The sequence below is a fragment of the Lytechinus variegatus genome, chromosome 3, assembly GCF_018143015.1.
Source record: "Lytechinus variegatus isolate NC3 chromosome 3, Lvar_3.0, whole genome shotgun sequence".
NCBI classification, from domain to species: Eukaryota; Metazoa; Echinodermata; class Echinoidea; order Temnopleuroida; family Toxopneustidae; genus Lytechinus; species Lytechinus variegatus.
In genome coordinates this window covers 32,604,780-32,631,595 of record NC_054742.1, presented here as the reverse complement: position 1 = coordinate 32,631,595, position 26,816 = coordinate 32,604,780, and the positions used below count along the sequence as shown (strand labels likewise).

Below are 26,816 nucleotides of genomic sequence, written 5' to 3'. Positions count from 1 at the left end.
TCACTACCGAGTCCTAGAAGAACAATAAACCAAGCACCAGGAAATATAGTATGTAAAAGAATAGAACAAATACCCATCTCTTTTAATCAGTTAAGCATCATTGTCAGTGTGACAGACAGCTACATGTGATTTTCCTTGACAAGACAATGTGCTCATTTTGTTGTGGATTCTGTTCTATGAAAAGGAAACCTGGATGTACTGATAATGCCTTATTCATGATTTTGAAGTAATGTCTACATGATTCACTCTAGGGAATAATGGAAATATATTTACATTTGGTACATTTTTTAAATTACAATGTTGGGGAAATTTTGAAGTTAGATGAAAATAAATGGAGATTAAAGTAGTACAGGAATACTGAAAATAGTTTTCAGAAAAATATGAAATATTTAACTATAGGAAATCACATCCAACACAACATTTTTAGGCCTACATGTAATAGTGACTTGCTGAACATTTTATTTAGATTCAAACCTTGTGAATTTGAATATAGAAAAGATATGAATTCAAATACTCTGTGATTTACAAATAAATCCTTAGGATTAAAATAAAACCAAAGTTCGGTTGGTCACTATTCACAAACAATATGGGTTTATTTTACATGTAAAATCCTTGAAATTTGAAGTGCAGTTTCACTGGTTGATAAAGAAAAAATGATAATAAAATGAAAGTAAATGAGCAGAAAGTTTGATTGAAATAAAATGTCAAGAAACATTGAAGGTTGCTTGACTTCACAAAATAAAAATGTTCAGAGCTAAAAACCAATTTGAAAGCTTTGGTAGGGATTCAACAATGAGACCAAATTATACTAGTGTATCAGGGGTTTTTTTACATTCATTGATTAGGGCATATAGGCCCCATGTTGATATAAAAAATAAAATAACCGAATAGATTATTGGGGGAGGGGGGCTGGGGGATTTACGATCATTTACCAAACAAAGGGTTTAATTTTCAACCACTGAAATAATAATCAATAACAAATCATTTCTTACAGTTAATTATCAAATATACGTACAAACACACACAGCACACACATAAAAGTGGTCTGTGAAAACTGTTCATTTAGAATGTTAATGAACATTACATGCTACTTATATCAGGACGAATTTGAAATCTTCTCATTAGCAATCTCCAATGAATGGCTTCATTATTCAGCCTATGAGACAAAACTTAAAAATAAAACTGTTAACAGCAACTCTCCATACCTCCTCATTAAAAAAGCAGAAATTTTGCTACGATTGCTCTGCATGCTCCTACTGAGGTGTCTCAAAAATACTTCGGTGTGCAAAGATTTCCATTAGAAAATATTTTATCACATTTCATTTGCTTGTAAGAATTCAAGTCATAGCAGAATGATTTTACTATCAAACTCAATCATACTACAAAAGTCTCTATCATGCTCATAGTCCTAAATGTAGTCATTCATTCAAGTAAAATTTATCTGGGGGAAACTGAACTTGGGTGATTGCACCCTTCAAACACAAATAACCAAACTGGCAGGGGGAGGAGTCTGTTCAAATATTGACTACCTACACAAAGAGCACTATCAAATGAAGGGGAATGTGTGGAGAAGTAATCAAATCTAATAAATTTAAAGATTATTTTATACACAGTGAAGGGAAGTGAAGTTTTAAAAATATGTGGAATTTAGGCCATAAAAGCAAACTCATGGAATATGTATTCTGAACTGCAAGCATTCAAACTCTCTGTTTCTGTCATTGCCAGATCTGAAATGTATGGCAAACTCAATTTTTTACATCTATAAAATCAGATCATCACTCTCATATGCATTTATAAACAAAGTTCAATTTAACCCTACTGCTAGATCTGAAAGAATAATATTCTCACAGCCTTTCATTAAAGAACAAGCAATTTTCATATAATGTATTTTATAGTGCATAATTTCTAATCTGGACAGTACTAATGACACCAATTAACACCAAAATTATAGACATAATGTGAAACAATTTTTTCTTAGATTTTTCAAATCTGTCCTGTTTTTATTGATACGCACTGTAGTTTGCAGTTTTCTTGCCTTCATAATCATTTTTTTTCAAATAATCACCTCTATCTTTTTTTTTGGGGGGGGGTTCTACATATCACAATCTCTCAAAAATATTGCAAAAAGAAGCAAACTGAAGTCTCTTCAAAGATATTGAAATTAAAGTCTAAAACTTATATCATATATATGAAAAACAAATCAAAATAACTTTCTCATGCAAAAATTCTTTCATCAAACATCTATTAATGGACGTGTAAGTCATTAAGCTTTGGTGTTTTTATCCTCCCATAAATTTAACAGAAACATGAACTGGTATTAGACGTAAAAGGAAGCAAATAAACAAAGAATTATTTCTCAGCACTCATCATACAGAGTATTATTAATAGGGAAAAAATTATGGCCCTCAAATCCACAATGCACAGGATAAAACCCACCACTCTACAAGGCATGATCACTCATGCAAGGTCATGGAAAGAAATATAAAGATTTCATCGCTTCAGCCATGAGTACTTCAAATCAAACCATTTTCATTACTTTGATGTTCATTTACATCTGGCACAGTTAAAAAGAATTCTTTCATAACATCAAGTTGCCTTACCACAATCAACTCAAATCATTGACGCATAGTTGCATTTCACAACTTCACTTTCCATTTGAATGCATAATGAGAATCAAATGAGAGACTCGTGCCTTAAACTATCAAAATGAATATTACCACTATTTCTGTAGATATTTCAGTCGATCTGCTTCTAAGGAAATGCAATCCTGCAAATTTCTGTATTGAGGAGTTCTGAAATATAGACATTCTACAAGCATTTTAAACTACTTTATATCAAAAGACTCTTTTGCGATGTTAGTACTATAAAAAAATAAAGACGATTCTCATACTAATATATTCAATATCTGAGGGACATGTTAAAAAAATATATATATAACAAACAATGGATCTAAATAGAAATATCGGACAAGGAATACAACACTGAGCAAAATATTCATTCATACTCAACACACATTATTATATTCCCATCATCTTAAAAAAATAAAATAGTACAAAACAATCAGAGTAATGCATGAATGTGCTGAGGTTTTATTTTCTAGGGACCTTTGAAACATTTTGATGAAATTGTGATTTTCATTTTGTTACCAATTTTCATCAATAATCATATGAAGATCTAATCTCATCATCTGTTTGATTCTTTTTAATTTCATAAATTCATATTTTGACTTGTCAATGTTAGATTCTACATTACCATAATTAAAGTAATATTGACTATGATGTGATACAAAAAAGGGGGGATTATTAGACTTTCATCACTTTGTTAAGGAAAACCAGAGAAATATATGGACATACATGGCAGTTATCTAATTATCTTCTGCCTTAATCAAACAAAGAAATGCAAATAGCTCTAATATTTTGTCACTATCCAATTTTTAAAATATGATGTGGGGAAAGAAATTGAAGAGAGGAAGATTATTTGGTGAAACAGTAGGCTACATACAGATAAGGCAAAACTCTTAGACTTTCACACATGTGATATGAACAGTGAATATTCCATAGTGAAAAGTGATTATTCAATGTACACATAATGACCACAAGATGGCAGTATTGAACAAAGTACGGTACTGATGTTTCTCTGCACATTAAAATTTTGTTTGACGGCACATCATAAATTCCTACAAAAAAAATATAGCCATTATAAGCCAGCACTCAACTAAATCATTCATATACAGACACTTTGGTTTTGGAAAAAACATAAGTGGTGTAAAAAAGTGCTTAAAATCCTCTTGTTTGCTTCTTAAAACCAAACCCAGGGTTTTATAAGTAATTATTCAAAAATAGATTAGTCAGGATAACAAGATACGTCAAGCTACATGTATATCATAACACTAGTTTCCCGGGTGCTTTTTTAAAGATTTATTACCTAGAATAAGACTGCTATCTCTTGCTAATATTCTTTTCCAGGCCTTAATGTCAGCAAAGCTTTCTTCTGTGCTAAGAAAGAAAAATTAATATTTTTCATCATTCTTATATATAGGTAGAGAACTATCAATGTTGTTATTTATTATATTCACATGTTTATTACAAGACAAGTAAAGTAGTTGAATATGTGAGTATGAAAAAATATAACTTATTTTGACATTGTTATCACAGCTAGAATTTACATTTGATATTTACAAAAAAAGATTGACAAATGTGTTTAAAAAATCAACTACATGTACAGCAAAAAATAAGAAAACCCTTCACTTCCATACGTATAATAACTATAATACTGCCGAAATGTAAAGAGTATTTAAAAGTAAATTGAAAATAAAGAATTGACAATTCAATATTTTCAGTAGAGCGTATAGCAGCTCAGTGGTAGAGCATCTGCCTCATGCATGGGAGGTCGTGGGTTCTATCCTTGGCCAAGTAATTTGAAGACTTTTGAAAATAGGAATGTCACCTTCTGCTATAAAGCTAGGCACTCAGCATATTAGAAGATGGGTAATAATAAAACATTATGTTATGCATGGCCCAAAGCTTCATAAGAGCTGAAGTGGCTATCCAGGGTAAATATGAGATATTATTATTATCAAGGAGACAAGTCTGGGGAAATTGTCCAGAATAAAAGTGTAACAAGGTCAGAGAGATAGAGAGAGGGAAATTGAAACCAAGTAAAGCATGTGGCTGACATTTAGGTACGATGAGCCAGTATAGTATACAAATATACCAGGCCTTGAGTAAGTACAGCGGGAATTATTCATCCCAGGTTGAACTCGATTTGGCCAGTACAACTGAGGATGAAAAATTCCCTTTATAATGAATAAAGGCCTGGTATATTTGTTTTATATCCTACTTTAATAAGATAGAGCAATAGATCTTGATAATCTAGTTCTTCAGTTCATCTTTTTTTAAATCTGAACCAAACCAGCTGCGCTGACTGACCTACTTTTCCTGAAGCGCTTAGCTACGCGCTGCGCTCAATGCAAGGAACGTGTATTAGTGCTTGCGGCATTTGTGACATCAATGATGGAATAGTCTATTATTCCATCACTGACGTCACGGAATAGCACATTTTCTTCAGTGGGCGTTTCATTTTCTACATCGCAAAATAGTGAGAATATGTTTGGTAACATGATGCTATTTAAACCAATCTGCATACAGAATCTAATTTATGTAGGATATAATGTAATTCATTGTATTGCCTCTACTGGCAGTAGCTAGCTAGTCTGCTGTGCAAACCCTCAAAAGATGGGTCTGAATGTGCACCATACAAGTCTTTGCGTGGAGAACCACTTGATGATCAAAGTTTCAATCAGGGACTAGCAGATAGCAGAAATGGGTTACATCTTTATCTTTGAGCACATTTGACTTGAATGCTGGGATACCAGTTGAGCTATGAACACTTCAAGCAAAGCAAATAAACCTTGAAAATTGAGACAATTCCAATGACATTGAGATCCTCTATAATTTACTACACTTGTTTGTAAGAAATGTTGATTTAACTGTGTATTTAATCATATTTCATACAATTTTAGCCAAGTATCAGTGATGATTTTAATGTCAGAGTTTGTTGGCCTAACGTACAAGTAGAGATTTATTTCATAATTGGCTTCCCTAAAAACAAAGTTTACACCACAGTTTAAGTTAAACAAAAGTTCAGAAAACATATTAGAAAATATTTGCTGCTTTTGACCATAGTTCTAACTGAAGCACAAGCCCCCATTAGAGTTGGAAAGTCTTACAGCACTGGTAATTTCTACCTACATGTTTAATTGGAATCATTATTGCAACTTGCAAAGGTACACAAAGGTACACAAGAGAATTTAGGAAGGGAAACTTTTAGGTCTCCAGTTACTTAAAACATGATATGGCCCTTTTATCAATAAAATATAAGACCAATTTTATGAGAAATGGACAATTCTAAGAGCCAAATTTTAAAACGCCGATCAGAAAATTTGTCTTCACAGCTCATTACGTATATGCATTAAACCACGGATGGCTATGCAGGCTGCTGAATAAAATACTTTCGGACGGGCTGCGGACTGACTGGCACTGTAACGTTGGATCTACCTCTGCTCGACTCACGTAAGCTTGCTCCATGCTACCGATAACCTCATGTCTGACTGCGGCCAAGTCCCGCCTTGGTGCCATTGCATGCAGGCATGTCCGCATATGCATAGAAATGATACGATATAATATCGATGTGGCAGATATGGCAAGTTCCCACTCGGAGTCCTCGTATAAGACACAGTAGACATCTGGATCTATTCTAAGTTAGTTGAGCCACATGGCTGATTTGCTTGTTTGTTATGTTAAAACAGTAGTCCAGTACATTTTACTTAAGGCACTTGCGGACTTGCCGACAATGTCCAATTGAAGACCCCCCAAAAATGCCCAAAATCCAAAACCCAAGTGATTTCACACGCGCACGCAATCCGAGTGATTAATATAAGCCTGCAGAACTACACGTAAAAGATAATCCTAATATACCCATTGGAGTTGATCATGGAATTTCTTTGTTTTGGTTTATTTTTGACCCTTCACATTTAGAGCAGTTAATGCAACGATCATGCTCAGCAAACAGACTTCAGACAAGTCAAATATATCATGTAGTTATCAATGGTACATCAATGGTAAATTTGGGTATTTCACTGGCGTGACTTAGAATTAGCTCACTTATTTGCATGAACACTGATGGGACTTGTAGCCAAACAGAGGATGGTTTTCATCATGACTGAGGTTGATCTCAAGAATCTCAGTGTGAAAAGTATGACTACATGTAAACTGATGCAACCATGTTTGGCAATTAACCATATTGATCATTGAAATTATTCCATCAAAATCTTGTTAATATTGACACAATTGTCATGACAGCAAGATGTTGTCTGGTCTGATAGAGCCATGATTTCACCATGAACTGAATTGTCAAAACCTGGAACCTGGCATATATACAAGATAAAAATGTTGTAGCTTTCCCACCATTTTATTTTGTCAATGATCTGAAAGAGAATTGTGCTTGTCAAAGTGCTCCCCAAAGCTTGCACACATATAAATAAGAATCAAAATATAAAATAAGAGGAAAAGGAAAATGTTAGCATTGCAATCTATACATTTGCATACTCATTTTCTTCTTTCAGCACACGTCTAATTCTATTGAGTTAAAAAGAAATGCTACAAACTTGAGAATTAAAGATTTTCTTTCACCATTCTCCCAAATAAATATTAATGGAAATTCTACAGGGGTAAAAAAGAAATGCTACAAATTTGAAAATGAAGATTTTCTTTTACCATTCTCCCAAATAAATATTAATGGAAATATGTATGAGACCCAATTTTGAAGATGAAGAGATTATTGTTTTTTTTCTTTCAAATTCTTCAATTTTCTAAATCTCAATTTCCTGCCTCTCCAAATCCTATTCCTTTTAAACCGATTAAATGTATCATCCTATCTAATATTCATCCACCATACCCATCATACCTGTGGTTTATCAGCCTGTAATCTTCTTCTGCAGTCATCACCAAAGATGACAGTGTGTTCTGGTAGTCTCTCATGGCTGGTGATATTGCAGAAGGCTCCTATAACACAACCATTGCTCATCTCGGTATCTCTCCCAATAAAAGCTGCAAAATATAACACAAGTATGTGGGTTCTCATAAAAGCAACAGATTGAAGTTTCAAGAAATTTTGTTAACAATGGCAAGTTTATTACATGCCATTATTGAAGAAACCAATATGTTGGTACTGAGTTTTCAAGAACAATTTTACATCATGTTTATTACCAATATCAAGTTTTGGGAAACAGAGTCTGTGTATAAACTGTATTCGCTGAGAAGGTTATATGTACACTATCAATTTTGTATATTAAGCAATGGTTGTGTTACACATGAAAAAATTCAAACTTGTAAATAAGAGAATTATTAATGGAAGAAAATCTTATTCACCCAGTGAAATATTGATCCATAAACAAAAGGCTTGTTTATTTCATAACTGTAATAGTAGAGCAATGATGATGATGGCGGTGGGTGGTAATGGTGATGATAATAATGTTGGTGTGGTAGAGGTAAAGATAATAATGACGACGATGATGATGATTTAAGTATTAAAGATGATGAAGACAGATTAAGTATGGGTAGTGTTGATGGTTAGTGATGATAATGATAGTGGTAACCATGGTGATTATGTAGGGCAAGTCCAAGGTAAACAAAATTCATCTTGACTTCATGTAAAAACAATTGTTATATTGTAGTCAAAGAGTTTTAAAAAATCTACTTCCAGTAATGCGGAGTTATGCAAATTCATGCAAAAATGGATGCTTCATTTGCATAATTTGAAATAGCACCTTATGTATGGGACACTTCACCTAAAGTCAGTTTCAAATATTTTATAAACTAATTCCTTTATAGATATGGACCCACTAAGGTCTGGTTTAATTTGCAATATGATAAGACAAGTTCAGCTCATTAATCATGCAAATTATACTGTTTTCTTGAACCATGTGCCCGTTACGTAAGGATTTGAGTACTTTTTTGTTTTTCTTTGAATATCAAACATTGACCAATCATATTTTTAGATGTTCTAATTCTTTATATTACCAAGTTGGATTCTGAAAAACAAAACGAGGTGTTGAAATCTAATTACTTTTATTTTATAACTAATTCATAAGTGCTCAAGTATGGGACAATTGCCTTGTACATGAGACATCACATACAAATTGAATGGGAAATGCATAAAAGAGTTAAATAGTTTATTTTCATCTTCATGAATGCCCAAATGCACTGATTTTTTTTCCTAGATAGTTTTTCAATGGTTCTTAACAAATTCACTTATAAAAAAAAGGTTATCAAAATTAATTTCTATTGTTTTTGTAATTTCTTATGTTTTACATGTCTTTTACCTTTTCATCTATTGCCTTTTTTCACATTCTAATGTACTTTTATGAATATTGATGTTTTTTATTTATTTTTTTGTTTGTTGTTGTTAAATGTCTACGTGTAATTTTTTTAGAGAATGCCTAAACAATTGCAACCATGACTTAAACATCTTGCATGAATTTCTATCGCTTGATAATTTTGAATTTTCTCCTTGTAAGAAATATTTCACTCCTGATGAGTTTAACACATACATTGAGAGTAGAGCAAAATCTACAAATCCCTTTTCATGTATCCACTTGAATTCAAGAAGTCTACTCAATAATTTTGATAATATAATTTTATTTTTAAACAGTGTGAAACTTAAACCTACAGTAATTTGTGTCACGGAAACCTGGTTCCGGGAGCACACTATACACCCTTTGTGTAATATAGATGGATATAGTTTTGAAGGTGTTAGCCGTTTATCAAGAAGAGGGGGAGGAGTTGGAATTTTTGTAAATAATAGTGTGCAATACATAAGACGCTCCGACGTAGAACACAATGATAGTTGTATCGAAAGTGTATTTGTGGAAATCGTCAATAATAATTCTGGTATTATTGTTGGTTCAATCTATAGGCCCCCAGATCAGTCAATTGATGATTTTTTTGAGAGATGCTCAAATGTTTTAAGTATTGTAAATAATGAAAATAAAATAGTTTATTTATTAGGTGATTACAATATCAATTTATTAAATGTGGGTAAAGTGCAATATGTTGATAATTTCATTAATTTATTATTATCACATCATATGTATCCATTGATTGACCATCCTACCAGAATCACGGATGACACAATCTCTTTACTTGATAATATAATCACCAATGATATACATGCAGACAAAGTTGAATCGGGAATACTAATAACTGACATCAGTGATCATTTACCTGTATACTCTATTAGCTGGAACGACATCAACACACAGCAAAATTTGGATAAACCGCTTCGAATAATCAATGACAATAGTATTAAGTGTTTTTAAGATCTCTTCTAATGGTCATTTGGTCTTGCCACAATAATAATCCAAATGCAAATTACGTGCAATTTTTAGGTAAGTTTTTAAATGTATATAATTCATGTTTCCCCTTGGAATATTTGAAGAAAAAACCTAAAAAGAATAAACCATGGATTAATTTTGATATTCGAAAGTTGTCAAAGAAAAAATGTCGTTTATATCGACTTTATCTAAAAAATCCATCACCATATCGAAAAGAAGTGTACAGAAAATGTAGAAATAAAGTCAGTAATATGATTAAAGAAGCTAAAAAACATTATTTCTTGGAAAGTTTTGCAAATTCCAAAGGAAATATGAAAAAAACTTGGAATACTGTTAATTGTGCAATGGGTCGTGCAAATAAAAATTGCAATATTGATTTTTTGAAATGTAATAATCAAGTATTATATGATACCTCTGATATTTGTAATGTATTCAATGAATATTTTATCAATATTGTAACTGAAATGAATTTTCCTGTTGATCAGGGTAATAATTTAAATTTGAATTTTTGTAGATATTTGGATAGAAATCCAAGGACTTGTTTTTTCAAACCAATCACTTGTACTGAGATAATTGATATTGTGTCAAACATAAAAAGTGATTGCAGTCCTGGGTATGATGATATAAGTATCAAGGTTATAAAAAAATCAATACATATTTTATGTCAACCCCTTTGTGCAATATTCAATCAATATTTAGATCTCGGTATATTTCCCGATGAATTAAAGATTGCTCGTGTTGTTCCTGTATATAAAAATGGTCCAAGTGAAAACGTTTCAAATTACAGACCCATATCAGTCTTGCCAATTTTTTCTAAGATTTTAGAAAAGTGTATATATAATAGATTATTTGATTTTATTAACAAGTGCAATATATTATCTCTCCATCAATACGGTTTTCGTGCTGGTCATTCAACATCTTCGGCTCTTATTGATTTTGTCCATACTGTTACCAACGCACTTGATGATAAGAAATATTTGATAGCAATGTTTTTAGATTTGAAAAAGGCTTTCGATACAGTTGATCACGCTATTTTATTGAAAAAACTCGAATTGTATGGCATAAGAGGTAATGTACTTAAATTATTTAAAAGTTATCTATCTAACAGAAAACAATATGTTGAAATATCCAAATGCAAATCACAGCTTCAGATTATCTCATGTGGGGTTCCTCAAGGTTCTATTTTAGGACCGCTGTTGTTTCTCCTCTTTATTAATGATCTTAGTAAAGTATCCAACTTGTTACATTGTATTATGTTTGCTGACGACACTAGTCTGTTTTTATCTCACACAAACTATCATGTTTTACACAATTTATTCAATTCTGAACTTGAATTAATATCTGAGTGGTTTTATGCAAACAGAATGATAATTAATCTTGCCAAAACCAATTATATGATATTTAGTAATTTATGTTTACCAGATAGTCTTTCAATTAGAATGTGCAATACAGATATTAAGTGTGTATCGTCAGTAAAATTTTTAGGAATAACAATAGATAATAAGTTTACATGGAAAAATCATATTGATAATCTGTGCAATAAGCTTGCCAAAAATATAGGGATTATGTATAGATTAAGATCATTTCCCAAGGAGATATTAAAACTGATGTATTATGCTATTATATATCCATACCTCAATTATGGTATTCTAGCCTAGGGAAGTGCAAGTAGCATTCACATTTATAGATTATATATTTTACAAAAACGTGCAATAAGAATTATGTCTCATGCTCCTTATCTTGCCCATACGAATCCTCTATTTGTCGAATTGAATGTATTAAAATTTTATGATATTCATGCATTTCAAATTCTTATATTTATGTATTTATGTAACAATAACCTCTTGCCAGATTATATCAAAACATTTTTTAAGTTCAATAGTGATTTCCATGGATACAACACAAGAAATGCAAAGGATTTTCATCTACCTAAGCCAAGACTCTCATCTTTTAAAAACTCAATTTTATTTCAAGGACCACAACTCTGGAATTCTGTTTCTGTAGATATCAGGCAATCAGTTTCATTAAATGTTTTTAAGTCAAAATCAAGGCAAATTATTTTAAATAGTTATTCATAAAGTTTGTTTGTATAAATTTAATTTAGGCATATTAGGCAACCCCCCCCCCTTTATGTTGTAGTTTAGTGATTTTTTTTCTTTGTTATTAAAGTCTTTGTATGATTATTATGTTATAGGGTCAGCTAATCACAAGGCTCGTTCCTTTCTTGCTGTCCCTCTCATATTCAATCCAATGTTTATTTCTATTTGTTGTTGTTGTTTTTCTATTTTGTTAATACGATGCTTTGTATATGTTGTGTTTTTGTATGGATTTTTATGAGAAAATAAATTGAAATTGAATTGAATTGAAATTGAATCTATCAACTTTTCTAATGACTTTTATCGGTGACATTATTACAAGCATTAAGTGCATAAATCTAAAGAAGTTTGACCAGTAAAAACAAAATTAATCACACAATTATGAATTTTAGCTGAAAACACATTTGGTAATGAAATCACATGTGTTTTTGAGCATTTTTGGCTTGACACTTTCTTGAAAATTGTGTAACTTTGGAAACATGGTCCCGATTCTGGCGAATTTTGTCTTTTGTGCAAGACTTTAAAGAAAACAAATTATGAAATGTCAGAGAAACTTTTTGAAATGCAAATTAATCACATAAAATATTGAGGGGTGTACACAAACAAATTTGAATACAAGCATATGGCAAAAAAAACAAAGAGGTACTTCAATCATCTGTCAGAGTGAGAGTGTATTTCTGCCTTTTAATTTTTCATTTACTCTTTTTCCACACTACTTCACATCTAACATGCAGCTCTTACTGGTTAAATGTCTCCCTCTTCCTATATAAGTGTTTCAAATGAAAAAAATGTCTGTAACATACCTTTTGATTCTACAACATTATTGTTACCAACACGAATTGCTTCAGACCCTGTTAAAATAAATGTATGCATTAAGGAATATAAACAAATAGTCAATTTATGCCAAACATACCAAGATAATACGTCGATATATGAAGTATTAAAGCTAGTCAGCTGGGGTCAGCTCATGCATTATTTTACTTGAAAATAATTATAATTTCTTAGGTATTTTCTATTATTGAAATACATGAATAGGTATCATTGTTGGTTTCAGATTCTTTGTCATTGAAATATTTAAACAAAATAAATCTACAGAGGGAGGGAGTTCAAGTCTCATAATCATGCAAACCCATGTACCATCTTTCGATGATATCTGTTTCAACAGAGAAATTAACCATTACAAAAACTATTAAATGGAATCAACAATCTAGTGAGAAAACAGGTTAATTTCATTGTTCTCAATGAGGTTTCATATCGTTAATTACAGGGGAGTAGGATTAAATGGCAATATTTAAAAAAATCTTTAAGATTGAGGATACGTGAGCCGACTTCAAAGACATTGTTTGCTCCTATCGTCATGGTGACAGGTGCCTCTTGCCCTGGCTGCTTTCTGAAATAGACAAGCAAAAATAAAAATTGCATTGATAATAGTAATGGGAAAAAAAAAACATTGAAAGTACTGATCACAGTACTTATTCACTCAACATGTTCATAGTGAGGATATCCCTTTTAAAGGGGAAGTAGTGAGCATGCTTAGTGTGCAAAATGCCTAGGGATATGCAGGGATGGATGTTGTGTTCTCTCCACTATTAGGGGTACTCTGGGCTTAAAATAATTATTCACTAAAGCAAAATGCAATAAAGTTATTGAGCTTAATTTTTTAATGAAAAAAGTTAAATGCACCTTGTCATGAATATTCATAAGGTGGGCTGATAACATCATGCCCTCACTTTCCTTTTTCTTATGTTATTACATAAGTCATAGTTATGTCATATTTTCATACATGTGGGTATGATATGTCTCCCATATAAGAAAACTAAGTTGCAGCAATGAATATCTGATGCATTGAATCAGTTGTCAATCCATTTTTTTTTTAATTCTTGGAGGACAAATCTGAGTAAACATAATTTCCTACAAAAAAAATACAAAAAAAAAACAAGTGGGGATATGATATCATCAATTTGATCATTGTCTTTTAATGAACACATACATAGAACTGTTTCACTGAAATTATGAAAATCTTTAAAACATCATAATGTTGCTATTCCTCGTTTGATTTTGATGGAATTTTCAGTATTTGTTGTCTTATTTTTCTTTTATCTGTTCAATTCATATATTTTCAGCCTGGAGTACCCCTTTAAATTTCAGGCAAAAGAACTGCTCTCTATGGTTCCTTTATTGACTCTCACTAAATTTAATTTTGTGTGATTTAAGGGTGACACAACAGTTGCTCGGGCAACAATTGCTCCGGGCTTTATTTTGTCTAACATGTAGGGTTAGGGTTGGGTTGCAATAGGGTTTTATGTTAGATTTAGGATTGGGTATATTGTTAAATCCTGTGTTGAATTTGATCATTTCATTAGTGTGTGGAATTTACAGCAGAGCAAATGTCATGGAAACAATATAAGTGACTTGAAAGAAAACTTTACCCTCAACATGAAGTGCAGGAGTTTTGACCAAGTGGAAGATGCAGCATGGGCTACCAATACACCAATTCAATATATGTTTTGTGTATACTAAAAGACTGATTGACTAGTGTTTTAAAAAAGAAAGCTATATTGAATGCCCAAAGAAAAAGAGAAGATGGCTGCACAGGGATGGGAGCAATGGGGGGATATTATTAACCCTCTCACAAAATTTAAAAGAACAGAAATGGCTTATATCACACTAATACACCAAGTTTACTCTTGCATCTGCTTGCAAAAAAATAAAATTATCAGATAATTAGTGAGGGGCAAAGTAGTGGAAGACATTTGGAAATGTATGGTGCAGGTAATGGGGAGGGAATGTGCTCCCCTGTGAAATGCGGACACTTTCAAGCACATGTATATTACTTTATAAAAACTAAAAAAGATTATTCCTGAAGCTCAATATTTGCTGATGAGAAATGTTTGAATCATCATGGTCGTGGTAAGCGGACAAAGTGGGCTACTGAAAGGATGCAGGGGAAAACTGGAAAAGTATAATAATTAATGAATCAGAAAAAAAGGTTTTGTTGAATTATCTGTAGAGGGTGCTGCCCCTCAATGCCCCCACCCACTGGGTATGAACCTGCAATGTAACCACTACAGAAATAAATGCATTGATTGATGAAAAAGATTGATCAAATGTATTTATGGAAACTGATACTAAATCGTATACATGTATACAGTCGTGTTCATAAATTAGTGAATCCCATCACAAAATACAGTCCTTCATGCTGAGTGTTGAATGTAGACAACAACAACAATGCTAGGAAAGCCCAGAGAAAAAAACTTTATTGCATGTAATATTTTATCGCCTGACTTCACAACTGAATATCTTAAACATAGCAGAATTTGATCACTTTAATTATGCTCATTTTCAGGTAGGGTTCACTAACTTTTTGAGTACCACGGTATGTTTACAGCCATTTGGTGATTTTCTTCTCTTGCGATTCCTTACCAAAGACTTCTTCAAACCATTCATACATGTAGCAACTTCAGAAAAGTTCAGAGATCACTTTTACACCTTTATGATTACAATAAGTTGCCACATGAACATTTCTTCAGGCTTGCATTATTAAAGCTGTTTTATTTCAGTGTCACTTTTAAGTATTTTGGGGATAGAACATGAGGAACAGATGACACCCAAAAGATGAAGAGTGTTAACTCATAAAACTGAATATTCATCTATTCAAACTTCTTCTCCTGCATCTCAATGTGAAGGTTAACATGTTTCTATTTTTTTTTTTTTTTTTTTTACAATTACGATAGCTTGCCACATGACATATTTGGATTCACCTTCAAATGGTTCTATGATTATTTTTTTTTACAATTCATTACAAAAATACTTTACTAAACCCTTTTTGAAGATACAGCACAGAAATTTCTTCCTTTCTTTTTTTCAAAAGATGATTCACCTATTGATGATGACTACTTGGTCTTCTACTAAATTGCTCTCTCCTATGACAATAGGGCCTGCTTCTGCAATTATCCTGGCTCGGGGATGGATAACAGTTCTTGGACCTGGACAGTAAAAAGAATAATAAACCCCATAAAATATGAAAGAATTGGTCTAATTACTCAATATAAAAAAAATGTTATTCTATCATCGACACTTAGAGTTGACTTGAATCAATTACAAGGACTTAATATTGAAAAATATAACTAGAGAGTCAAAAGGGGCCTAAGCTTTCGATCCTAGCAGAATCTTCTTCGGAGGCAAAAATATAACTGGATAATAAAGTAGTTAAAAGTTTAGCCAGTAAAAATTAGTGATTCCAATAATCAGAAGATAAGTAGGCAGGAATATTGCATGCTATTTCTACAATATATGAATAGCAATTAGTACCGGTAGTATTAAGCCATCGAGGCATTGGCTTGCACTATAAGTATGGAGGATTTATTTTTTCTTGTTTTTTTGGGGGGTTGATAGGTATCTCCAGTTGATCTTTGGCTGGTGTTGGATATTAAAGCTGGATAAGTTTCCTCTCAAATTTTCAACAGGAAATCAGATTAAGTAATGGCAGCCCGAAAGGTGCAAATTCAATTTACACATAAGAACTAATATCAATAATACTAAATAGGTTCATTATTGCGGATTGAAATAATCGCTAGAGGGTATTCATTTGTCTCGCAATCTACTATGGTCAACAAGGAAATTTGTGATCACTCTCGCAAAAAGTGTTCACTGGCTTTCTAGGAAATTCGTGATCACTCTCGCAAAAAGTGTTCACTAGCTTACAAGTTCACTTGATAAAGAGTTGCAGCGGCACTCGAAAGCTCGTGAACTTGTAAGCTAGTGAACACTTTTTTCGAGAGTGATCACGAATTTCCTTGTTGACCATAGTAGATTGCGAGACAAATGAATACCCTCTAGCGATTAGAACTAGTATCGTTTCAAAATGTAATAAATTTATAAACAGTGCTGTACAAATATTCCTCTAATTTTTTTTCATAATATTCAAGTATGTCATGATGCCCATTCAAACCTTTTGATTTCTTAAATCTTTAGGAAGATATACGTTTTAATAACTATTTAGATTTTCCCAAATTATTCATTTAACATACTTGTATAAGGTTCAAAATTATAACAATAAGGTATATTGTATGTTGCAGTGCTCACCAATAGTAATATCTCCTCTCAGTTCTGCTTCTACACACACTACCGCTCCTGCTCCAATCTTAATACTAAAAAAAATCAAAATAAATCATTCATTTTTAAATGTAACACTCAAAATATATTCAGGTTGAATCAAACACACAGCCATTTTTATGTAGGAAGCGTAGCCACAAGAATTAGAAGGATTCTCATTTTCCCCAAACACTGTACTGCTATAGATCTATGTACGGTACTTCAATTTCCAGACATTGGGTCAGATGCAAAAAAAGTAGCAATTGCTGGTAAGCATTTGCTTTAACCACAAGTAAGTGTTAGCCAAGGAAAAGATCATGCCTCAGCATTGCTTTATTTTGTACCCATAAATAACCCCATGCTTTTGTTTAAACCCTGTTCTTGCCTTCAGAAAGTAATTGCTAGCAGACCACATCATGCTGGTGAGAACACAACTCACAGAAAAGGCAGGACTCGAAGGCAAAGGAGGGGGAAGTGTGCAAATTACTGCTTCTTTCATTAAACATCTTTTCCTTGGACATGGCGTCAAACTAACTTGTTTCTTTCAAATAAATTTATGTATTTGACAGTTGGTTTGCACCTACTACGAAGAAAACACATTCATGTAGGCTACTGTACACCATCAAGTTCTCTCAAAGCGCAAACGCCCTGATGAAGCAAACGCTCAAGCTTCTTAAACGCACAAGAAAAATGTGCCCTTTATGCATACACTTTTTAGCAATAGCTTAATTGTCAAGGAAATACTAGCAGTCAGTTAGCGATTGCTTGAACTTAATAGCAAAAGCATTTGCTTGCTCATCTTTATGATTTTTTATTTAAATTCTAAATTACATTATATAGGTATGTGAGTATCGTGCGATGTGATCTCAATACCGCAGCACCGGCAGCGGTTTCAGAACGAGTTTGGGTTGCTCTGTAAGGGGTGCATTTAAATGGGTCTAGATTTGGCGGTTTCTCGCCAATTTGGCTTATTTTCACTGATGACGTAGCTGAGAAAAATCCCCTTTGCCTCGATGTCAAATTTTGAAGATCGGACGCATGGAAGTTGGATTTGACTTATGTGAAAGTCTAATGTTGTCTTTACCATCGTGACCGGCCCTGAAGGTAAGTTTTGACAGTTTTTACACCTATTTTAACAGCTTGTTCATATATTTTTCTTGGTGTGTGGTGAATATAAATTGAATCTAAACATCCCATCATTCACTTTTTACTTCCTAAAAATTGATTGTCAGAAATAGCAAACTGCCGCAAGAGTTGCGTGCTATGCAACCATCATGATGAGTGCAGTGTTGCCGGGAGCCCTGGCATGGGTGCACTGGCTCAGAGGGGTTATGCTAGCAGTTTGTGCATCGCATTGATTGAATTATTATTTGCTTTTGAGATCAAGAGTCTACTTGTTTATATTTATATTATTAGTTATTACATCCTTTGATGAATATTCATTCTTTTGTTGTAAGATAATTGGGATGTCATTTATCAGTTATTTAGGCAAACTTAAATATAACAAATCAGGATTTTTTTTTTTGGCAGCAGTGAGATTTGAATAGATAACTAATTAATTTGCTAATTGATAATTACTAATCGATACATTTATCAAATACTACAATACTGAGATCTTTCTGTAAGTATTCAACGTTTTATCATTCTGAAAGTTTAATTTAGAAGATGTGTTGTTGCAGAAGTTCCGGTAAAAATTCCAAACAATAAGGAAATTATATAAGTTTGTATATGTTCGGTAATGAGTTTATGAACAATTAACATCAATTTACTAATTAATTATTACTAATTAAATATTTAATACATTGATCAATTAAGACAAATATTGATATCCTTTCTCATCACCTGTTTTTACTGTTTTATAGAGTAAAATGAATAATTTGTATAATTTTGTAAAAAACATTTTTTTGGTCACGGTCGGTGACACATTTGCAAGCCATTTGAATGGTTGCAACGGTAAGACAATGGCGATAATTAAATCAGATATTTTTAATATTCAAAATCATAACTCTCTTACTATTTGGCCCAGAGTAATGGTTAATATACCATTTTAAATGGGTTTTTTTCAGCCCTTTCCAATGGACTAGGTTACAATGTAATTCCATGATTTTTATTTTTTGGTCACATGCCTACATTATATTATCTTGAACGAAATCCAACTATTATCGTTAGAATCTTCCTTTATAAAACTATACATATTGCAAGAAAATGTTGAAAATATATGTTACCTCTGATTTATTCGATGATCTATTTATTAGAGGAAAAAATGGCAGCCATATGTTGCTGCCCTCTACCTCCAACGAGTTGTGCTTTTATCAAGGCTTTCCGATTAGAATTTTCAATATCCTGGCCAATCAATGGGAGCAACAAGTTCCAAACACATGCACATTTACAAGCAGCGGCACAAATCACGATATAGTGCACTTGTTCACTGCAACCATCCTGCCTGTGGGGAATCTACAGGTAGGACTATGGTATGCCAATGCTGTACATAGCACACACTTTAAAAAAAAATCATTAAAATATCACTTTTGTGACCAAAATTACTAATTTTGATACAGTTGCAATTTATTTTTCATTAGTAACTTGGGAATAATTTTTGTATTTACCAGAGCGCTCAAAAACTTTAATTTGGGGCATATTTTTGTGTACACCCTCTATTGGTGGAAAGTAATATGGCAAGAAAATTTTTATTTTTCAATCTTTATTTTTAATTTAAGAAAAAATTATTTTATTATGTTGAATAGATGTATTGGAAACTAACAGTGTAAGAAAATCAAGCATTTGTCCCATAGAAGAGAAAATAAGCCAAAATTGCTACCCTTTATTTTGCTACACATGGAGATGTAACTGAGAACAAGGTTATATCATAATAGTGACTGGTATGATGACGTAATCCAAGATTACAACTTACGTTGACCAACGAAAGTAACGACTATGTTTTTATCAACATTTGAAATGAATTAGCGGTAACTGCGGTCTAAGTTATATTTTTGAATTTTCTATATTTTTGGGGAAATTTGATGTACTTTTTTTATGTGACATTTTATGTAAAAACAAACAATCCGAAAATAAGGTTTCCGCACTCATTCAAGAACAAGGTTATGATATAACCTTGTTCTCACTTATATCTCCATGTGTGGCAAAATAAGGGTGGCAATGTTTGGCTTATTTTCTCTTTTTCTTTGGGGCAAATGCTTGATTTTTTTACACTGACAGTTTCCAATACACCTATTATTCATACAACTTGACTCTTAATTAAATTTGATTTTTTAAATTATTTTTTTCTTAGTTAAAAATAGAGATCAAAAAATGAAAATTTTCTTGCCATATTACTTTCCACCAATAGAGGGCGTACAAAAAAAGCACTCTGGTGAATACAAAAATTATTCCCAAGTTACTAATGAAAAATAAATTGCAACTGTATGGAAATTAGTAATTTTGGTCACAAAAGCGATATTTTAATGATTTTTTAAAGTGTGTGCTCTGTACAACATCGGCATACCATAGTCCTACCAGTAGATTCCCCACAGGCAGGGTGGTAGCAGTGAACAAGTGGGTTTCCGCCTAATGTTAGATCTAACGTTACTGCTACGTTGTCTGTATGTACAGGCCAACAACTCTTCAGTCTATGTACTGGTGAGTGGAGCCAACGCAGTTCAGCAAAACAACCAAAATACAGAGACTGAAGCTTTTGGTCTAAGTTTATAATTGGCCTGCCTATGTCTATAAGTCTGACCCCGGGGGGGGGGGGGGGGCACTCAGTATATAGTGCATAGTAGGTATGTGCCGCGGAGGGGACCCCCATTTTCACACCCAAATTTTCGTTCCAAGGCATAGCATTTTTGTCTTATTGAGAAAAAAAAACAAAGAAAGCCGCTCCAAGGCATAGCATTTTGTTCTTATCGAGAAAAAAGAAGAAATCCGCTCCAAAGCTTCGCATATTTTTCGTTACGCCGTTCCGGTCGCATTGATCTGCTGCAATTTTGGTGAAAAGTGGCCGCCGAGCGCTGTCAGACCATCGTCTCTGCGTGAGCGCACCCGGCGGAGGCTAGGTGCATACTCACGTACTCAGCTCACACGCTGGCGATCCGTTCCAAAGACCCCCGTTTTCACAAAATTGTAGTTCAGAAGCCCGTTCCAAGGACTCTCCTTTTTACATTAAGCCCGCTTCAAGGCCCCCGTTTTTTGTCTCGCCCGCGGCACACCCCTACCACTTTTTTGGTCGAGTGCCCCCCCCCCCCGGGCTACGACTATGTCTATGGCCTACTATGATTGTTAAGCCCCACACGGAATAATACATGTGGGACTGAACTACGTACTAACGTTCAACTTAAATGCACAGCACGTTCTCACAGTTTATACCAGTTTTAAGTAAAGTTATTCGAATACATCACTCATCACAACATCTTCCAGAAAGCAACCTTCGTAAATTCAATTAATTAATTACTCAATATTATTTACCTCGGTCGAGGGATTGTTCCGGTAGTCGCCGACATGATTGCCAACCCGATACCCGATATTTCACTGCACTCGCAAGTGCTAGCTCGGGCCGCGCCGTGCGAAATATCCTCAGCCCCACCCCCGTACCCCTACCCACTAGCGTACCAAAGGGGGGGGGGGCAGACTCCCCCCCATGAGTTGTTTGCCCCCTGACAAGTCACAACTGATCCAGGGGACGGGGCCCCCCTTTTGAGAAACAAAAGTGTAATGTAAAAATGCAATAAAAACAGACAGACGCCCCTTTTTTTATCTAGCTTGATTTTTTTTTTTGCTTCTCAAATATTTTAGCGGACGAAATATATCCTCAACAAAATTTGCCCCCTTTTGGAAAATCCTAGGTGCGCCGCTGCCGCTGGCCCTACCCCGCATCCTTTTCTCTTCTACCTTTTCCGGGGTGATGTGCATTGGCGGCGGAAGCCCACCTCAAATTTTTTTGGGGACCTGTCCCCCCCCCCGCGAAGTTCCGCCGCCTATGGTGATGTGTTTGTTTGCTCACTATTTTGTTCAGTATCAATTCCTTCAAAAAAAAATTCCCCAAGAAGATCTATATCTTACAACCCCCTCCCTCCCTCCCGGTGGGAGGGGGGCACTCGAGGGTATGTGCCACAGAGGGGACCCCCATTTTTGCGCTCAATTCTCCGTTCCAAGGCATAGCATTTTTGTCTTATTCGGAGAAAAAAAATCAAAGAAAGCCGCTCCAAAGCATAGCATTTTCTTCTTATCGAGAAAAAAAATTCGCTCCAAAGCTACGCATATTGTCCGTTACGCCGTTCCGGCCGTATTGATCTGCTACAATGAGCCGCACATATACCTACTACTTTTTTGGGTCGAGTACCCCCCCCCCATGCATGGCAGAAGCTCACAAGACATTGGGATGTAGACTGGAGAAACAGAAAATAACAGCAGTGGCCAGAAACTTAGGGTGGGGGCACGGAGGCATAGGCGGGGGGACGGGTGACGTGTCCCCTCCTACTTTTTTTTTTGATAACTTTTTTTTTACTTGTCAATTTTGTTTCCTGCGTCTCCCTCCCTAAAATTTTTGGTTGATAACCCTTTTTTTTTGCTTGTCAAAAAAATTTTGATGGTCCCCCCTAAAATTTTTGGCTTCCGCCGCCAATGCACGGAGGCATATTGCCACTGGCATAAAGATGGGGGGGGGGGCTTGGGGACACTTGCCCCCTTAAAAAAATCAAATCAGTATTTCATTTAATTTCGCTCACCCTTACAGGCTGCAGCGCGCGATCCCCCCCACACGAGCCATTCACAGAGTCTGCATAGCAGACTAGGGTCAAACGTACCGGATATGGTTTTTTTTTTACAAAGTATATTTTAAGACTAGCCAAACGTGTTTAGGGTATATTTTTTCCCTCAAGCCTTTCCCCCCTGGCTTTTTCCTCCTCGTTTTTTTAAAAGTGTTCGGTATAGGGGGTCATATTCTGGCGACAGCTTGTTTAGGGGTCGAAATGTGTAAATGAAGCCCGCGGATAAACTTGTTTAGGGGTACGTTATTTTTCACACAGAGAAAAACTCTTTTCGGGGGTGCTTAGAAATAATTTAGTCACACATGAAATACATTTGACTCCCCCCCCCCCGGACTCGTGCATTGCGCTACAATTTTGTTTAATTAATGAGACATGTTAAATCATTGTTTACAATGTCCATCTGTCCAAATTCCAGCTTTCGCTTTGCGCTCTCATTATTAATTAATAGAAATACATAATACGTGTCATGTCCAAATAGTCCTTTAAATTTACCCAATTCAAGATAATTTCATCCACAACTTTTAGCCTGCACTTCGCGAAAAAAAAATTATGTATTTAAAAAAATTGTATTTTTAACCATGCAGGATATTCAGAAATTAACTGCATGTTAGAAATGATCGCGATTGAATATCATTTATTTCACCCTTTCTATATTTTATAGGGTTAAATGCAAGTACAAACAAAACTTAATTTATTTGTGTCACTTCCTAAAGAGGAGGCAGAGTAAAGTCGGAAAGTTATCACAAGGATCAAACCATTACTATCCAGACGTTTAATATCCCTTTAGAAAGTATTGAGATGGAGATGGGATTCTGGAAGGAGTGAGTGCGAGCGAGGCGCGTGGGTGTCGATCGTGTTCATAATTATGTGGGGAATGACGGACACAAATGTTGTCCACTGTGACTGAGGGTTTTTTTTCCCCCTTTTGGTTGAAGGGGCAGGGACCTCTGAGTTTACGAGTCTAAAGGTGTGAAGGGCAGAATTTGATTTTTTTTTTAAATCTACGAGCAAAAAAAATGTCCTTTTTAGAGGCGAAATCGATTTTTTAAATAGATTTTTATGTGATATTTAATAACTTTTTCTTTTCCTTCGTGACTTTTTTTCTTTCCCTTAATTGGTATTCAAACCTTTTCGTGGTGTATTCCCCAAGACCTTCAGGGAATCGGGGTGGGTAGCCCTTAAGATCGAAGTTTAAAGGACAAGTCCACCCCAACAAAAAAGTTGATTTGAATAAAATTAAAAGGAGAAAAATCCATCAAGCATAACACTGAAAGTTTCATCAAAATCGGATGTGAAATAAGAAAGTTATGACACTTTCAAGTTTCGCTTAATTTCACAAAACAGTAGGCGGTTTCAGACCGCCTCGAAGTTCGCCAGTTCCAGGTATTCTCTGATCGGGAAAATTACCCCGATCAGAAAATACCAGGTATTTTGGTAATGTGAAAGCAAACTACGCGTAATTTCCCCGAAAGAAAATACCCGCTAAATAGTAGGTACTTGGCGAAATTACGAGAACTTTCGTGGGGATTTTTCCAAGGTCGCAGGTATTTTGGCGATGTGAAAGCAAATTACGGGAACTTTTATCCCAGCGTGTCGTTGGGCGCGGCGGCGTGGGTGGCTGCTGGGCTAGTGATTTTGAATCTCCCGCCTTGCCTGCTTATCAGACCACACTGCGCATGCTCGTAACTTCGGGAACTTATCCCGAAGGATGTGTTTCGGGGCGGTGTGAATGCAGGAATAATTAACGGGTATTTTTTAGCCTTAAAAAGTTCTCGTAATTTAACGGGGATTCTTGTAATCGAGGCGGTTTGAAACCACCTAGTTACATGTATATGCACATCCTGGCTGGTATGCAAATGAGGAGATTATGACGTCATCAACTCACTATTTCTTTTGGATTTTATCATATGAAATATGACTTTAATTTTCTCCTCATTGTCAAGTGATACAACGATTAATTCCTCCCTGAACATGTGGAATTAGCATTGTTTAATAATATATGGTTAGTCAAGTTGGTCCTTATTGTCAAATCTATAGAAAATGAAATATTGCATAATTCAACAATAAAAAGTGAGTGATGGATATCATCGACGGACTCACCTCGTTGTGCAAATCATTTTTTGTGAAAAATAAGCAAAACTTTAAAATATCATAACTTTCTTATTTTACATCAGATTTTGATGATTTTTTCAGCACTATGCTAGTTTAATTTTTCTCTATTTATTCAAATCAATATTTTTCTGGGATGGACTTGACCTTTAAGCGCAATGTTAGCTTTGGTTTCTACAACAAAACAATACTTCGTAAGGCCATGCACTGTGCAAGCAGACATCATTTTTGACAAAAATGATTTGAAAACTAGCCATTTGCGGACTTTTATCGGTTTCCATGGGCATTTATTAAAGATACACTCTTCTGAATTTCTTTTGTATGTTCTCCTGGACCATTTATTTTACATCATGAACCTGAATAAAATGGTGGTAAACTAAACGGGGCACACCCCATGCGATTATTTGCAGGGAGTGCTAAATTAAACAAAAAGATAATGTCAGGTAAAAAGCATGAATATGTTATTCTATTCAATTCTTGAACTCTTCTTTCTCCATCCTTCTGTTTGTAACAGTTTCCGGAATGAACTGTTTTATTTAATAGCACATAACAATAGAAATCATGAGAATAGCAATATCAATGGTTATCAATTGTGTGCATACGACAACCATCACTACCATCATCATGATAATCAATATCATCTTTATTGTTATCATTTTTATTATTCATTTTATTAATGATTTTGATCCTTATCATGTTAATTATTGTTGTGTTATTATTTAATGTTATTATTATTATTATTATTATCCCTACCCGGGATCGACACCCGTGGCGAGGGAACAAAATGCGACAGACCCTTTTGAAATTGTACACTGTAAAAACTGTGGTGTTAAAACTGACACCAATTGGTGTTAATGGAGGACCAGACCCTGAGGTGTTAAAATAACACCCTATAGAGATTGAACATAACACCAAAGAGTGTAAATGTAACAAATATAGGTGTTGTAATAACACCTATCGGTGTAAAACTAGGCACCATCAATTTAACACCGGTGTAAAATAACTGGTGTGGTCCTTTATGTACACCGGTTAACACCACAGTTTTTGCTGTGTATGATTTAAACCCTGAAAAATATTTTTTAGTTTTTTTACCCCTCAAAGCCGGGCTGTCCTGATTTTAGCATTGAGTGATGTATAACCAGTCATCTTGGAGAGAAGCATTATAGCTATAGAAGCAGATGAAAACCTACAACAGCCAGAACAACAAAGTAACATCATTTGGCGACTGAGCCCATATAGCAAAGTTAGTCTAATGACAAAATACTGAGAATTGAGAGGGACTGATAATTCCAGGAAGCAAAGTATAAACGAGCAAAAGACTTGCAATTTAAACCCGTTAATATCACAGTTTTTCTAATCTATACTTTTCCTAGCTCCTTTTACAGTTTACTAACACTTTTCAAACCAACGAACAACCATAACACAATCGTTAAAAACGTACGTAAATTTAACAATACAGTGTAATGATGTTTAGGAGAAAGGGTGGTCTCGGTTTGTTTTTAATATTGTTATTGTGGTTTTCCATGTTTATGAACAGTGCAGTGATGTGATGCACACAAAGTAAAAACAAATAAACAACGGACTAGAAACACCATGACAGCCACGTTTCCCACAGAATATTCATGAAAACGCTAATGACAATTTAATCAGAAATTCGTTCAAATAAAAAGTGATTTGTATCAGCTGATTCTGGACTAGCATCATGGAAAATTAACGAGATGTAAACTGATAAGAGTTGATCAGCATCCACGTGTTGCAGCTCTTAAGTTCAATGCTGTCATCGAATTCCCAGGCAATGAGCTAATATTTAACCAATCACAGCCTGTCTTGAACCAGCAGCGATACGGCATGACCTTTGACTGC

At 34.3% G+C, this 26,816-nt stretch overlaps 1 protein-coding gene across 1 annotated transcript in view; it reads right to left on the bottom strand.

The window, feature by feature from the left end:
* Window positions 1-21,650, bottom strand: part of LOC121410805 (dynactin subunit 6-like) — a 42,267-nt gene extending 20,617 nt beyond the window's left edge. The window contains exons 1-6 of the mRNA XM_041603118.1: window positions 21,544-21,650; window positions 17,074-17,138; window positions 15,869-15,974; window positions 13,308-13,378; window positions 12,792-12,839; window positions 7,465-7,607 (exon numbers count right to left, since the gene is read on the bottom strand). Coding sequence (XP_041459052.1) covers window positions 7,465-7,607; window positions 12,792-12,839; window positions 13,308-13,378; window positions 15,869-15,974; window positions 17,074-17,138; window positions 21,544-21,578 — 468 coding nt within the window. The 5' untranslated portion in view covers window positions 21,579-21,650. The remainder of the gene's footprint in view (window positions 1-7,464; window positions 7,608-12,791; window positions 12,840-13,307; window positions 13,379-15,868; window positions 15,975-17,073; window positions 17,139-21,543) is intronic.
* Window positions 21,651-26,816: the final 5,166 nt, after the last annotated feature.